This window comes from Monodon monoceros, unplaced genomic scaffold, assembly GCF_005190385.1.
Source record: "Monodon monoceros isolate NGI ecotype Baffin Bay Population unplaced genomic scaffold, NGI_Narwhal_1 Super_Scaffold_13, whole genome shotgun sequence".
Taxonomy (NCBI): domain Eukaryota; kingdom Metazoa; phylum Chordata; class Mammalia; order Artiodactyla; family Monodontidae; genus Monodon; species Monodon monoceros.
In genome coordinates, this window is record NW_021703769.1 from 626,577 (window position 1) to 642,107 (window position 15,531).

Sequence of the window (15,531 nt, forward strand, 5' to 3'; positions counted from 1 at the left end):
CCCCCGCTGAGCCCGCGCCCGCCCGGGCGCCGCCCGGCACCATGGTGCAGAAGTCTCGCAACGGCGGCGTGTACCCCGGCCCGAGCGGGGAGAAGAAGCTCAAGGTGGGCTTCGTGGGGCTGGACCCCGGCGCGCCCGACTCCACCCGAGACGGCGCGCTGCTCATCGCCGGCTCCGAGGCCCCCAAGCGCGGCAGCATCCTGAGTAAGCCGCGCGCGGGCGGCGCGGGCGCCGGGAAGCCCCCCAAGCGCAACGCCTTCTACCGCAAGCTGCAGAATTTCCTCTACAACGTGTTGGAGCGGCCGCGCGGCTGGGCTTTCATCTACCACGCCTACGTGTGAGTGCCCACCCGCGCGGCGGGCGCGGGTCGCGAGGCACCCGGGCGATCGGCCGCTGGTGGCCCGTGGGCGCACAGCTGCGGGCTACGAGGGCCTCCGTGTGTGTCCGAGCGCCCGCGTCGGTCACACCGTGTGCCTGGGGTCCCTTGGTTCAAGAGAAGGACAGAGGTTGGAGAGCAATTTTGGAGACGTCTGGTTGGAAGGAGTTCTGGGGTCGGGGTGGGGGCGCCTGTCCCCCTCCCGCGCCCGCCAGCGGCCTGGTTGGGTTGCATCAGTCCCTCCCCCGCAGGATGGGGAGATGTGCAGCGCCCCAGCCTCCCCTCCTCAGCCCTGAGAGGCCCCTCCCCACGGCCACTGCACCGAACAAAGGGCCGACCAGGGAGGGAGGGCGGCGCTGCCCGTCCTGTCACTGGACCTGGACTCCTAGAGGGCCCCCTCTAGATGGGTTCCCTCAAAGCAGGGGGATGGGGGAGGGGTTGGCCCCCCTTCCAGGGTGCGCTTCTGGGGTGCTGCGGTGGCGGAGGGGTCCCGTCCTTCCTCTCCGCCCCCAGCCGTGGGCTGAGGGTAGTTAGCTGGCTGTTCCTGCCCCGTGGTGCCTGCACCCACCCCTGGCCTGGCCTGCGTCGCCCCACCCTCCCCTCCACCCAGCACAGCCTTGAGCCCCTGCCGCTGCTCGCTGGAGGAGCAGGTGCATGCCTGACGCCCCGGCGCGCGTTCTGGGCTCCAGACCCCCTTTACTGCAGAGTGGACCCCCAGGAAGAGGGGTGCCACCATCCTGGGGCCGCCAGCCCTGGCCCTGGGAGGGCTGTCGGTGTCCCTGGGCCCGTTGTTCAGGGAACTCCTGGCTCCTGCGCCAGGGCTGGTGGCCACAGGCCGGCATTGTGTGCACACGGGTGTTCGAGTGTGTGGCGTTTGTGTGTGTGTGTGTGCACGCGCGCCTGTGCTGGTGGCGAGCACGGCCTCTGAGCCTACAGGCGCTCTCTCCCATCCCAGCTAGACTGGGCCAGGGACTCGGCCATTTTGTGAGAAAGAGGCATTTGGGGATGGGAGTGAGGGGTGGATTCTGGGAAATCGTCTCCGACCAAGTGCCCACCTGGGATGAGGGGGTGTGTGCCCGTGAGTGTGCCTGTGACCTGTGAGTGTGTGCTCTGGACGGACCCTCTGTGGGTGGGGGAGAAGACCCTGGGAGGAAATGCCAAGCTGCTGGAGGGATAGGTGTCCTGGGGGTCACCACAGCCCTGGAGGCCTCCTGGCCACTGTCCCCAGCCCCAGCGCTGAGCCACCCCGGGAGTCCCAAGAGGCAGAGGCTCCCCTGGCACTGAGTCAGCCCCCGCCTGCCCCAGGGAGGTGACCTGGCTCTTCCCGGGGCGGACATGCCCAGGTGCGCTCTTCCTCCTTGGAAGAGCCCCGTGCCTCCTCTCCCTGCCGGGTGGGGGCCAGCTCTGGTCAGCCAGGTCCTGGCCCGAGGTGACCTCTGGTGTATGGGCACAGCCCAGCGGTGCCCCCACTCCTGTCTGACCTGTGGTGCGGCTGCTGGAGGGTTTGCTGTGCTTTGGGCACGAAGGTCCCCGCCAGCAGCACTTCCCGGGGTCCCCTCTGTGTGGCCTCTCCCTGCCCAGGCCCGAAGTGGCCGGCCCCTCCGTGCGTCCTGCGTCCTGGAAGCTGCAGCCTTCAGAACTGGGAACGGAGTGTGGGGACTGGGGGCCAGGCAGCTGCTCTTGGGTGTGGGTCTGCGTTGCCCCCGCCTCGGGAGTGCCCGAGTCGGGACAGGTGGGCCTGCAGTGTGTGAGGGTCCAGGGGCAGTGAACGGGGCAGAGCTGCCCTTGCCCCCAAGGCATTGTGGAGGCCACCGCGTGGGGTCTCCACCCTCCCGGCGCCGGCCCGGGGGTGCTCCTGAACGGCGACATCTCTGTCCCGCTGTTGCTGCTCATCGGTCACCCCCCGGCTCCCCGGGCCTGGAATTCACTAGCTGTCCCCAGGCCCAGCCCATCCTTGGGCCCAGCCCACTGGACTCGGGAGGCCTTCACTGCCCCCATCTGCTGGTCCCCAGTGGTGCGGCCTCCCCTGTGCACCCCCGCCCCCCAGCAGGGACTGGCCCTCGTCTGTTCGGTTTGTTGGTTAAACCAGTTCAAGCCCCTCCTGAGCTGGGCCTGGGAGGGGCAGTGGGGGCCGGGAGTGGTCGCAGGGCTGGGGCAGCTGCCCTCCTGGGCCACCTTCCACCAAGGCCTGGCTTCTGGAAGGCAGAGGTGTGCTGAGCCCTCTGGGTGTCAGAGGTGGGGAGGGAGGTGGCCGCCCTCTGGCCCCCGGGCTTGGTGGGCATCAGGCCGGGTGCCCCTGCCCTTTGCGGACGGGCTGTCTCCATGGACGTGCCTCTGGGCCTGGAGCCATCACCATCACTGCTGCTGCCTGTGGGGGCGGGAGGCTTCCCTGAGTCAGGAGGATCCTGGACCAGGCTGAGGGGAGCCCGCCCGGGCTCCCCCTCCCAGCCCCGAGGCCCCTGCAGTGTCCCTTCCTCTGCTCCGGCTGGAGAGGGAGAGCAGTCCCCGGTTGGGCAGGTCCCCGCCCCGCGTGGCTGTTCACCCAGACCTGGCCGGGATTCTGGGCGGGCAGGCTGGTGTCGTCCGCAGTGAGCGGGGGCCCTGTTGCGAGGAGCTGGGCCGTATGGGGTGGGGAAGGGGTGCCTCTCAGCTCACCATTGCCTGCCCTTCACACCCCCAGGCAGGTCTCGGGGCTCCGAGGGTCTGTGCACCCCTAGAGCAGGGCGTCTTTACACGAGAGGATTTTCTAGCTACGGTCTAGGGTTTTCATGAGTTTCTCAGAGGGGGTGTGAGCCACAGAAAAGGCCCCCAAACACTTCAGGGATGCGTGTCCAGGCCAGTGGGGCCCCAGGGGCTACTTAAGGCAAGGCCTTGGGGGCCCTTTGAGAGCCTGGGCTGGGTGCGCTGCCCCCTCCCCTCACGGGTGGGAGCGGCAGCTGCTCCATCATGGTGAGGGGGTGGGGGGATCTCCCCAAGGCTCAAGTTAGGAGGGGAGGGGAACCGCACGTCTTCTGGGCCGGCCCGCTGTCCGCTGGTCTCAGGGGTTCCTCACTTTGTGGCCCCATTTTCACTGGTGAGGAAACCGAGGCGGAGACGATCGAGTTCCTGAGTTGCCCCACTCACGCTGGACCGAAGGGGTCTCGGCCCAGTGATGGGAACTTGGGGTGCAGATCGGTTGACTTTTCCAACATCCAAAAGCCACTTGGAGTTGCCAGGTGAGACTGTGTTTGAAATAGGTGGGATGGAAAATGCCGGTGACTGCAGGGCAGGGACGGGCCCTTGGAGGCCGGGGCTCGCCTGAGCGGCTCACTCTTGTGAGCTGCCTTCTCTCGGGCTAGTCCAACGAGCCCCCTCCGTCCTCGGATGGCGTCCAGGTGGGTCTCGGGGGGCCGCTGACATTTCGGGGCCTGTGGCTGGGGGCAGCGGGATGGGGGCCTGGGGCCTCAGGGCCCAGCTGCAGTCCCCTGCGTGGCCTCGGATAACCCACGTGAGGTTCCACATTTGGTCACGTGCAGGCCGCCCGCTGCCCTCTCTCACCTGTCCGCCCTCGGGTGGGCAAGTGTGGGCCCACGTGCTGGCCTCTCTTTTCCTCGGTGTGACTGCACTTAGGGGGTGTGGGGGCCCCAGGGCAAGTGGCCTTGGGTGTCTGCTTCTGAGAGGAGACTGGGGTCTGAATGGCTGTATTCTCAGCTTCTTTCAGCTCCCAGACCTCGCTGCAATCCTGGGGAGGAAATGTCTATTGATTGAAGAGTTGGAGAATCTTACGGAAATTTCCCCAAAGGTGAAAACGGTAGGAGGGTTGTGGTTTCCAGGGAGACCAGGGCTCAGTAGACTGTCCCCAGTCGGCTGTCTGGAGACCTCAGGCCTCATCGTAGGATTTCTCACCCACAATAAGACAATGAAGTGTTTTTTAATGAAGTGTTTCTTAATCACGGTGTCTAATTACACTGTCGTGAATTCCCGCAAACGGTCTGTGTCCTCAAGGTAATGGGGTCGGTAGGAAGCTCCGTTCTGGACAGTTTCACAGATCAGAACAAAGAAAAATCTGTTTTGTTAGAAACCAGTACAAGTCAAACATTGAAACTAGTCTCTACGGAGACTCGGCGGGGGGCTTCGACGTGGGCACCGCCTCGGAAAACACCTAAACCCGGAATGATTGTGAAGAGACCGGATTGTTTCCAGGAGCGCAGCCCGAGCCTGGTGGTGGATAGAGCGTCTCAGGGGGTTCTTCCTGGTCCGTTTTGGTCAGTAAGTGAATCCTAGGCTGTGTTAATCCCTGCGCGCCTGCGTGTCCACGGTGAGGCCCGGGGTCTGCTCCTGGCCACCGCTCACAGGCGTCCTGAGTCCGTCCTGGCGAGCCCGCCAGGCTGCCCCCACCCCCGGGAGCTGCGTTCCGAATGCCCCAGAGAAGGGACAGGCTCCAGAGGACTGAGAGTTCTCTGGGGCCTTTCGTGGAAGGTGCTGAGGGCCAGGATGGCGGTGGGGGACCCCGCAGAGGGCCGCACCTCCGCTCGGCACGACAGGGCGGGACGTGCTGCAGGCACTGCGGGCTTGTGACCCTTTCCTTGTGGGGGATGGGGGTGGGTGGGGCTGGGGGCCAGTTCTGGGGCTCACGATGCTGGGTCGGCCCTGGGCTGCAGCCTTCTGCACCTTCCTGAGCCAAGGCTTGTGAGAGACATTGGCCTGTGTCCGGTAGCCTCATTATAAACCGTGCTGCCTGGGTTACCTCGTAGGTGGGTCATTTGAAACGTTCTCGAGTGTAAATGGAGGGCCTTTCCTGCATGGAGATCGCCGGGTACGTGCCTTAGTCACAGACGTCACCTCGTCACCCCCACGCCCCCGTCAGGTGTGGTGTGAGGTTATAACCAGTGATGGTTCAGGGGGCGCGCGTGGGCAGAGGGTGGTGAGCCGTGGGGACCGTGGGCTCTGCGTGGGCCTGGCGGGGAATCCTGCCTTGGGCCCTGTGTCCCCTCATCTGTGACGTGGGGACACCATTCTGTGCTTGTCTCCTGTGAATCACTCAGCACAGTGCTCGGAGCGTGTGACGTTCACGGGGTCCTGGCCGCCTTGTCTGTCACTCAGCAAGGAGGAAGACCAGGCGGAGGGAGGTGGGCGCGTCCGGGACAGCACCCTGCGCCATCCGCCCTCAGCGCGGCCCGGGGGTGTTCCCAGTCCCGTCGGCCAGTGACTGCGCCTGGATGGAGGGGTTTGGGGCCGCTGTGAACGTGGCCGCGTGATTAGACACGGGGCCCCCGTCTGAAGCTGTGTTTGTCCAGGAGGACTGGCCGTTTTCCTAAAGGACCTCACTGTTCTACAGCTGCCTGGGTATTGGGAGAGGTCTTCCTTCCACGGCTGAATGGTCCCAGCGCCCTGGACCTCCGAGCATAGAGGCCAGAACGGTTTTGGCTTGAGAAGGACCATTGCGAGCGGGTTGTACCAATGGACCCCCAGACCGTAAAGGGGACCCCAGGTTTCCGCACGGGCTGCGTCCTGATGAGCTGCATACCCTCCTAAGCTGTCGTGTGGTGACTTAGTGTCACGTGGGCCGCCAGGCTGAGCCCATCTCCTGGCGCTGCCCCAGAGCATGGGAGACTCCTTCTAGCACAGCCACTCCCTTCTGAAGGCTGGTGCCCGGCTGTGCTTTCCAACAGCGGTTTGCTGACAGCTCTGCGGCATCGGGAAACGGGCCTCATCTGTGCCATGCAGTTCCCTCCCAGCTGTGGGGCACCCGGCCAGCAAGCCCGGGCCAGCTTGGTGAGATCCGAGGTAGAAAGAAGAGGGGCGTGCAGCCCCGAGGTTGTCCCCCAGGGACTCTGCCTTCCATGCTGAGGGGAGGGTTTGACGCAGCTGCCCCCGCCCCCTAGGCCCTCTTTCCACTGTTCTGCAGGCGGCCGTGGCCCGATGACCGCTCCCAGCTTGCTCCCCTGGCAGCTGGTGGGGTGGCGGTGAACCCCCAAAACCCCTCTTGGTGAGGAGGGTGCGTGCAGGAGGGGTCAGGGCAGAGAGATGACTATTTCTAAAGCCTGTCTGTTCCTCGTGTGAATTAAGACAGCCATGGCCGGAGTTGGGGGGAGGTGGTCCAGGTGCTGTTTTGCAAATGGTCCGGAGTTAGGGAGAGGGCTGGTCTTTGTTGTCTGAAGCTGGGCTGCACCAAGCTTTTAATTCAACCAGGAGGAAGCAGGGCTGGGGATGCCTGGGTCTTGCAGCCCCTGGGTGGGCAGCTCTGGGGCCTGCGTGCCTCCCAGTGGGGCTGCAGGGCCCACATTCCTCAGTTTGCCCTAGTGCGTTTGGATGGTTTCATCACAGCCCAGCCAGAGCCCCGGGGCACGCAGGCCCCAGAGTTCCCTACTGTGAAGGCCTGGGTTTGGCAAGTGAGGGTCCTGTCATGCAAAGGGGGTTCCCTGGGGAACGGGCAGGATGGTGCCTGCCGAAGGGAGAACAGGGACAGCGGCAGGACTTCTACCAGGTGTCCTGACGCCATGGGGTGGGGCGCAGGTGAGCCGGGCTGAGTGACGGACCCAAGCGCGCGCTGGTGAGCGGGGCCAGTGGTGCTCAAGCCCGGCAGAGGCTGGGTGAGGGCTGCGCCTTCTCCAGCAGCCCCAAGGACGGTGGGGAGACCCCTGGCCTGGGGCGGGTGCCCGCCCACGAGGGGGCTCTCGCCTCTTCTCGGCCACCGGCGGCCCAGAGCCTTGGTCCCACTGCCCAGCAGCTGGGATCGGCCCAAGGGAGGGTGCGCTGGAGCGGGCGGGCCTCTTCCGGCAGCTCCTCGCAGAGGCCGTGTTGGCTTCACTTGGTTGAGACGTGAGGGTGGGTGTGTTCCAGCCGCCAGCCCTGAGTCTGACCTTCATCTCCAGGATGTACTCAGAGCTGAGCGTCCTTAGGCTCTGCTGGCTACCCGGCTTGAGTAAAATCAGGTCTTTAATGTCTTCAGATTACCCGGGATAATTTTTTTTAATATTTATTTATTTGTTTATTTGGTTGTGCCGGGTCTTAGTCGCAGCACGTGGGCTCCTTAGTTGCGAACTCTTAGTTGCAGCGTGCATGTGGGATCTAGCTCCCTGGCCAGGGACCGAGCCCGGGCCCCCTGCATTGGGAGCGTGGAGTCTCAGCCACTGTGCCACCAGGGAAGCCCCCTGGAATATTTTGTAAATGTACAGAACCGCGTTTGTTCCAGAAAGTCCTACTCGGACTCATTGGAAACAGCGTCTCCAGAGATTCCTTCATCGTCTATTGTGGGGACAGGTCTCAGCTCCCAGGTTGTTCCTGGCTGTCTGCTGTGTGTGCCCCCGCCCAGGCCCCTCCCTCCTCCAGGTCCTGTCTGGTCCGCCCCTTCCTTCCCTGGAGCCTCAGCCTTGACCTGACTAGAGAGCTTAGAACTTTTGAGTTTGCTTTTACATTTAGGCTTGGAAAAAAATATTTGAAGGGTTTGTCTGAGGAAAAGGCCAGTTTCTCCTGGGATTCCAGGCTTTGGGGGAGGAAGCGGGGGTGGGGGGGGAGTGGGATGTGGAAGTGGGAGGAGCCTGGGTGAGCACCTGCGGGTCCATTTCTGTTCCTGGGAGCAGGGCTCTGAGCAGGGCTGCCGGTCCTGCCGGGCCTGGCTGGGTCCACTGGCGTTTAGAAGTCTGTTCTCCCTGGAGGCCAAGCCTTGATGGGATGTGGTGGCAGCACCGGGACGGGCCCTCCAGTAGGAGGGCAGGGCCTGACCCGGGGTTCGACTTTCACCCGGAGGAACAGGAAGTGAGAGCATTTGGAGCTCAGCCTCTGGCGGGGGTGACCCGGGTGAGCTGAGGCAGGACCGCCGTGCAGGGCGCTGGCCGCGGTACTGATCACGAGCCCACGGCCGTCTCTCCAAGTGAGCTCCGTGCGGGACATGGAAAGTGGGGAGATTGGCCCATCACTGGCTGGCCTGCGGACGGGGCGCTTGGGGCAGGCGCGTGGCCGCTTGCTTCCGCCTCCCGATTCAGCCTTTTGTGCTCACAGAGCTCTTTCCTCCTTGGTCAACGTTCTCCAAGACGGTCCTCTCCGCTTTGTGCGGTTTGATTAGGTGAGAGCTGAATTAATATCGTGTGGACGGAAATCCAGTGTTTCAGGCCAGGTGGTGGGCAGACAGCACTGCGTGGTCTGAGCGAGAGGGGCTGGCGGCCTCTTAGAGAAACACTTGGTTATGGTCCATTACCTCTTCTGATTATGAAAATTACACACGTCCACCGTAGGAAACGGAGAAGATGCAGAAAAGCTGAGGAGGAGCGTTTGTCTTTCCCGATTGCCTTCCGAGCATCTGTGCCTGTCTCTGCGTTTCTTAAAGGAGATCGGATTCAGGCTGTTGTCCTCCTTCGTGCTAACCGTGTGTGGTGGGGATTTTCCCGTGGAATCAGACAAATCTCTGCTGGACGAGTGTTGGGCTTTGTCTCTGTCATCAGGGCTCCTGGTGCCCCTGGGGTCGGGGGAGAATGAGGTGGCCCTCCCTGTCACTGATCCCTCACCCTACGCCCTCGGCTTACGGCTGGGGAGCAGACGGCGCCTCTGGCCTGGAGAAGGACCCAGGCAAGCACGTGCCTGGTGGCCCCCCGGGGTCAGAACCAGGGCTGGTCCGGGAGGGGGCTTTTTAAAATGAGGTCCTGCCCATGGCTGTCGCTGGAGGTGTGCAGATGGAGGCCGGCAGAACACCAGGAGTGTTTTTAGGGGACCACTGAGCTATGACCCGTGGGGCACGGGGGGAGTGGGCCAGCCCGAGAGCCGCTTGGAGGGTGTTCAGGAAGAGTCCGGGGGAGCAGGCCTGGCCGTGCTGTCGACCTGGGGAGGCGGGTCTGTGAGGGGCCCTGGTGTGGGGGTACCCTGAGCGCCTGCATGGGTTCCTGTGCTCACGAAGGGGATGTCAGATGCCTGGGGTGGTCCAAACTGACCCCTCGTGGCGGGGGGCGCACCTCTCCCCCGAAAGATGGTATTTGCCCTGGGCCCTGACCTCAGAGGCCTGTCCACGGCAGTGCCTCCCGCGGGGGACCCCTCCCCTCCTCACCCCGCTCCTGCGCAGGCTTCCGCGTGGTTGGGGCTGTGGGACCCGCAGGGCCGGGGGTCAGCCATGCTGACCGTTTCGTCAGGCCAGCTCCCTGGACAGAGCCTGGCACTCGAGGGACCCCAAAGGTGGCTGTGCTGGGGGTGTGTGGCAGGCCCGGGGGACGCACCCCAAGACGGGGACCCCCAGAGTGAGCCGGGGCCGGGGGAGACCAGGACTTACAAGGACAGAGCTCAGTGTGGACCGTGGAAGAAAACACACCTGGAGGGGGACCCCCGCCCCACAGCACAGGAAATCAGCCAGCGGCTGCCTGCTCCCCACGTGTGGATGCTAAGGCGTCCCAGGGGGAGGCTGGGGCCCTCCTTGCCCCCCAAGAAGCCTCAGAGCAGTGTCCTTCCTTGAAGGACGGGGTCAGGTCCCCTGGCGGCAGGGGGTGCGGGGAGCAGTGTGGGCAGAGGGGTAGGCTCCCCCGCCCAAATCTGTGCTGGCGCAGAGGGGAGCTGAGGCACGGGTGGGGAGGGCTTGCCTGGGCACAGACGGGCGGATGGGCCTTACCCTCTGCTTCAGTCCCTGACAACCTGCTCTGTTTCTGTTTTTTTCTTTAATTGATGTGAAATCCACAGAATGTGCAATTATTCAATTTAATTTAATTCAAGGGAGGCCTCAAATGCCAAGGCTGGAGCTGGACCTTCCCAGGGTCTGGGACTTCCTGGGTTGGGGCCTGTCAGGTCTGAGGCGTTTACTGAGCACTTACTTGCCGTGTACGGGGGCCTGGCGGGACTGCAGTGGGCCTGGGTGGGCGGCCCTGTGGGCAGGGCTCGTTTCCAGGGTAGGGTCTGCACACGGCCTCCCACTCCCTCCGGCTGCGGCGGGATCTCAGAGTGATTCCTCGCGTCTGGCTTGTTTGCGCCCGGAGCAGCCGTCAGGAGTCCAGGCTTCCTGTCGCCCAGAGACTGGCAGTGGCCCCTGGTACTGGAGGCAGAGCAGTTCATTAAGGGTGAAATTAGATTCCGGGCTGCAGCGCCAACTGCAGTCCTGATGGACGAGGCAGCGGGTGGTTCCCCGGGGACCCGGTGCGGGAGCTTGGGCCTCACGCTGGCGGCTCCTCCCCCGTCCTCTCCTGGGCTCCCGGGCCACCCGGCCTTATTGGGATGGACGTTATCCTGGGGAGACCCCGCCAGTGGAAGGGGTGCTCAGGCTCGGCCCCGCGTGGCCGCGGTGAGCTGCATCACAGCCTCCGTTTTCTCATCTGTAAAACGGATGAGCATCTTCTTCCAATCTGCTGGGTTGTCCCCTGCCTGGTGCATCGCTGAATTGTAGCCTGGGGGGTGGTGCTTGATGTCAGGGACCCCTCCCCATCCTTCCCTCCCAGCTCTGCCAGCCAGGGGCTGGGGGTGAGCAAGTGGGGTGCTGATAACACGACTTCCTTTCCTCCCAACCCTGCCATTCGCTTATAAAAGGTGTATTTCACTAAATATGTAAAATGAGATGAATAATCCCAGTCATCTCCCAACTTAGTATTTGAAGGGAGCGAGGGAGTCTGGGCTGTGGGCCAGCACCATGGCACCCACCCTGGTGCCCTCCCAACAGTGGGAACCAGACGTGGGAATGAGGTGGCAGAGACTTTGTCACGTTTTCCGGAAGAGAAGTGTTCCCTGCAGTGAGATGGGGGAGGGGAAGGCCGAAAGCAGTGGGGTCTCCCTCTGGGGGTGGCGGCTGCCCCCTCCCGAGAGTGCAGGGCAGGCAGAACGCACACGTGTGCACCCAGGACCTGCGGCACGGCTGTGGGTGGGCTGACCGCCTCGAGGGGTGTTGTCAGGCCTTGACTGGGGGGCTCCCCTGGCCAATGCCCAAGCCTCCACCACCCTCAGTCCCTCCCGCCTGCCCTGCCTGTCTCTCCATGCGTCAGAATCCCTACACTGAGGACCCTGCCGTGCCTCCACCTGTTTCAAAAGAGGGGTCCATCTCTGCCCAGAGCTCAGGCTGTGGAAGTGCCTCCTGATGTCTGGCTGAGGCCTCTCCTGCTGCTGTGGGTCCTGCAGTGCTGGGGCCCGCCGCACCTCGCGGCCACTCGTGAACTGGGTGGTGCAGGCCTGGCTGTGCATCTGGGATGTGGCTGCTCTGATGCTCACTCTCCAGGTGGCCTACCTCCCCCCTGCCCAGGTGAGCAAGGTCTGAGGTCCCTGGCTGGCCTGCCGCTCTGCCTGACCCCCATCACAGCTTCTGGAATCTGGGGCTGGGGACCAGCTGCTTGAGCTGCTCGTCTCCTTGGCAACCGCTGCCAGGGAAGCATCCTGACGATGAATTCATTATCATAATTAGCCACCATGTTCTGCCTTTGGAGCCACCTCCTGCCTCCCCTCCTTTCTTTTCCTGCAGCCTGGACAGTTCCCAGGCTGGAGGGCATGAGAACTCCCCTCCCCCAGGGCCCTGGGGCCTTGGTCCGGTGCTGGGGAGATGTACAGGATGGTGCTGGCCATTGAGCTGAACCTTGCAGCAGGGGGATGGGTCTCCCAGCCTGTGGGCGGGTAGAACTGCTCACCGATCCCATCTGGGGAGGAAGCGGACCCAGCTACTAGCCACCACGTCCTCTGGGGCCTGGGGGTCGGTGCTAAGCACACAGCTTGCCTCCCGGGGCCTCCCAGTGGTGCTGCGGCGTCCACCCTGCACCTCCCCGATGCCTCTCCAGAGGAGGAGAGGGGAGAAGGGGAGTCCCTTAGATCCACAGCTGGCAGCTTCCATGAGCCTGCCAGGAGCCAGAACCCGGGTCACCGAGGCAAGAGAGGTCTTTGGGAAGGAAGGCCCCCGCCTGGCTCAGACTCCCCAGGGTCTCCAGGATGCTCCAGTGCCCAGGGCCCCAGCATAACCGCAGCGGGCGGCCCTGCGATGGGCCTCAGGGCTGGGGGTGATCACCTGCGTCGTCCTGCGGGAGGGCTGGCCCCCCCACCCCCTGGCTCCCCGGGGCTGGGCCCCGGGGAAGTGTCCCCTGTAATGGAGGATGCCGTGCCTGGGACCACGAGGCCAGAGGCGGGGCCCCCTCCAGCCTCGCTGGATGCGCGTGGACTTCGGAGGTCTCCGGGCCCAGGATGCGGCTGTGTGCTGGGCAGGGGTGGTCGCCACTCACAGGGTTACCCGCAGACAGGAGGGGACCTGGAAGTAAGTGCCTTTTCCCCATCGTGGCTACCTGTGAGTGGCCAGGGGGTTGGGGACATCACTGCCCTTTGGAGTTGTCCCTTTCTTGATCTGCGGGGGCCCTGCCTGCACCTGGAGGCATGGCTGGGGTGCCCGCTGCGCGTGGGAGTCTGCTGCTGCCTCTCCTTCCTCCTTGTCGTGTGGGTGTGCCGGCCTCTCTCTGGAGCGTCCACCCTGCTGCATCCCCTGCACACCCCAGGCGGTACCATCTGCGGCCATCTGTCCCAGAACATCAAAAACAAAACTTGGAATGTCACTGGCACCTCCTGGGGCTGGGCCGCTGGGGAGGTTCCCAGCTTGGGCCGCAGCTTTGTCTCCTGAACTGCTGGTGGGGCTCCCGACAGCCTGGCGGCTGCCTGCTAGGAAGGGCTGCGCTTCGTGCAGCGTACCCTGGCCATTCTGGAAGGTTCCGAGGTGCTGGTCAGAGCGCCCTGGGGAGGCTGGGCTGAGAGGGCCTGGTCACCTTGGGACCTGGGTCTTTCCTGTTTTTCTTTAGAGGAATGTTTTTATAAAGCACGAGGAGCTGCCCTTTGTGGGCGCAGCCCTGGACTCAGTCTCCCTGATAGGTGACGATGGCGTCAGGCATCCCAGGGCCCCGATCTCCAGTCTGGTCAGACTTGCCCGCTGCTGGGTCCTGGACACACTGTCTCCCCCCGACCCCCCCCGACCCCCTCCTGGCGCCAGTCCACTTGCCCTTCCCTCTGCCAGGAACACTTTCCCTTCCCTGTTGGCCCCACCAGCTCTTCATCCTGCAGCGTTGTGAACACCTCCACAGGGAAGCCCACCATGCTATGCGTCCCCCCGGCTCCCGCGTCCAGTGCTGAGCTGAGCTGGGGATCCTGCCAGTTTCTCCCACTGCCCAGGCCCCGGGGTCCTGACTCACCACCCTGGGATCTCCTCTGACCCTGGCAGATCCTCTCTGGGCACGTGGGCTCCTTCCCACCGCAGGCAGAGAATTACGAGTATAAGGCACATGAGGCATCTGGACATTTTTTCCCCCAGGGCTCAGCTAATTGAATAAATCGGCTAATGAGCAAAGGAAATTAATTGAGGTTTTGAAACGTGACCGTTTCCCCGCGTGCGTTTTGTGTGCTCCAGCGGCCTCCGTTATCCGCCCCGTAGCGCCTCTGCCCTGGAGCTGGGGTCACGTCCGGAGACATCCTCGGGGCCACGCTCTGGGGAGGGGCTGCATGTGGAGGCGGGTCTGCGCCTCTCTGGGCCTGGCGGTCAGGCCTCTGGGGCACATGGGCGGGGCCGCCGCTCCGTGACGCAGGCTGGGCTGGGCGGGGTAGGGCCCGAGTCACTGTTGCTGTGGCCCGGCTGAGGTTGGACCATGTGCCTTTGGCTCTGAAGGGTCTCATCTCCCCTCCTCCACTACTACCACGGAGGATGGTGGTCTCGACTCCTTGGGGTGATGGGGGTGTCCCAGTGGTGATGAAGTGGGAGGGGCGTGGTGTGGGGTCCCCGCCCAGCTTCCCGTACCAGGTGCCCTGTGCCTCAGGAGGCCTGGACGCTGTCCTCAGCCCTCAGGGGCTCTGCTCCCTGGGACCCCAGCCCCGCCCTGTCTGCTCTGGCTGGACACCTCCTGCCCATCGGCTCCGTTAGTGCCCCCGCCAGCACCGCCTGCAGACACAGGTCCGGCGGCCAAGGTCGCCGGGACGGTGTGTGTGAGGCTGGTGTGAGTCGGGAGACAGGAAGTGTCTACTTCGGGGCCTGGTGAGGAAACAGCTGTGGATGAGGAGAGGGGTGACTGCGTACGGGGTGCCCTGTGTGGGCACGGGCTGTGAGGTTCACTCATTTCTTGTTTGCCCAGCGGCACGGAAGGCAGTGTCCCCCGTTTGTGGTCCCTCTGAGAGGGACGTTGGACGTTGGCGAGGGACGTTGGTGGGGGCGGCGGGGGGAGTGTGGTGGGCGTCCTGCAGAGCAGCTGGGCCCAGGCACCACCGTGGAGCCCTGGGCTGCCGCGTGCCCCTGCCCTGCCCTGTGCCTTCCGCGCCGGCTGGCTGCCTGGCCTGGCTGACCGCCTTCTGCTCCGGCCCCCAGGTTCCTGCTGGTCTTCTCCTGCCTCGTGCTGTCTGTGTTCTCCACCATCAAGGAGTACGAGAAGAGCTCGGAGGGCGCGCTCTACATCCTGGTGGGTCCCGCGGGTCGGCGCAGACGGGCCTGATGGCGGCGGAGCCCGTGGGCGGCAGCCTGTCCCCGGTCCCGTTGGTGTGATCTCCCAGACGCCCACCGGCAGGGACCCCCGTCCTCCAGGCACCCATGGCCCCTGCTCTTCCTGGTAGCCCTTGGGTCCCTCCCAGCTTCCCCCCCACGCTGGTGATGCTGCGGCATGCTCAGCCCCCACCCGCCCCTCCCCCGAACACCCCCGGCACCTTGTTACCCTCCAGCCTAGGCTGGCCTCTCCCTGTGTCGTCACAGTGCCTGATAGCGCGCCCCCGTCCCCACCCCCTTTCCCGCCTTCTGTTCTCACTAGAGCCTGAGGGCCCCGGGGGCCCCCTCCACCCCATAGTGTGGGGTGTTCCCTGGCAGATGTGGGCGTGGGCTGGGGGTTGGGAAGCTCACAGCAACCCCGTGATCGGTGGGGCAGGCGCCATGGCAACCACAGGTAATTTCTGTGTTGCTGTTGGTGATGGAGGTATATGGGGCCCCAGGGAAGCTGACGCACCTCTGGGGAGCCCTCCACCCCTGCCTGCCCTGCGCTGTGTCCTGGGGCTGCCCCGGGCATGGGAGCCCCGCCCCTGGGCATGGGAGCCCCGCCCCCGGGCATGGGAGCCCCGCCCCCTTGGCAGTTACCGGAGACCCTCCATCGGCTCTGCCCTCTGGGTCCCCACTCGCACACCAGCTGCACAGGACGGGGTCCCCACTCCCACACCGGCTGCACAGGACGGGGTCCCCACTCTCACACCGGCTACACAGGACGGGGTCGCCACTCGCACACCGGCTACAC

The 15,531-nt window shown here is 64.5% G+C and overlaps 1 protein-coding gene across 4 annotated transcripts in view; it reads left to right on the forward strand.

The window, feature by feature from the left end:
• The first annotated feature begins 6 nt into the window (after positions 1-6).
• Positions 7-15,531, forward strand: part of KCNQ2 (potassium voltage-gated channel subfamily Q member 2) — a 52,628-nt gene continuing 37,103 nt past the window's right edge. For all 4 annotated transcript variants that reach the window (XM_029220960.1, XM_029220961.1, XM_029220962.1 and 1 more), the window contains exons 1-2: positions 7-337; positions 14,625-14,715. In XM_029220960.1, the coding sequence (XP_029076793.1) occupies positions 42-337; positions 14,625-14,715 (387 nt within the window). In that variant the 5' untranslated portion in view covers positions 7-41. The remainder of the gene's footprint in view (positions 338-14,624; positions 14,716-15,531) is intronic.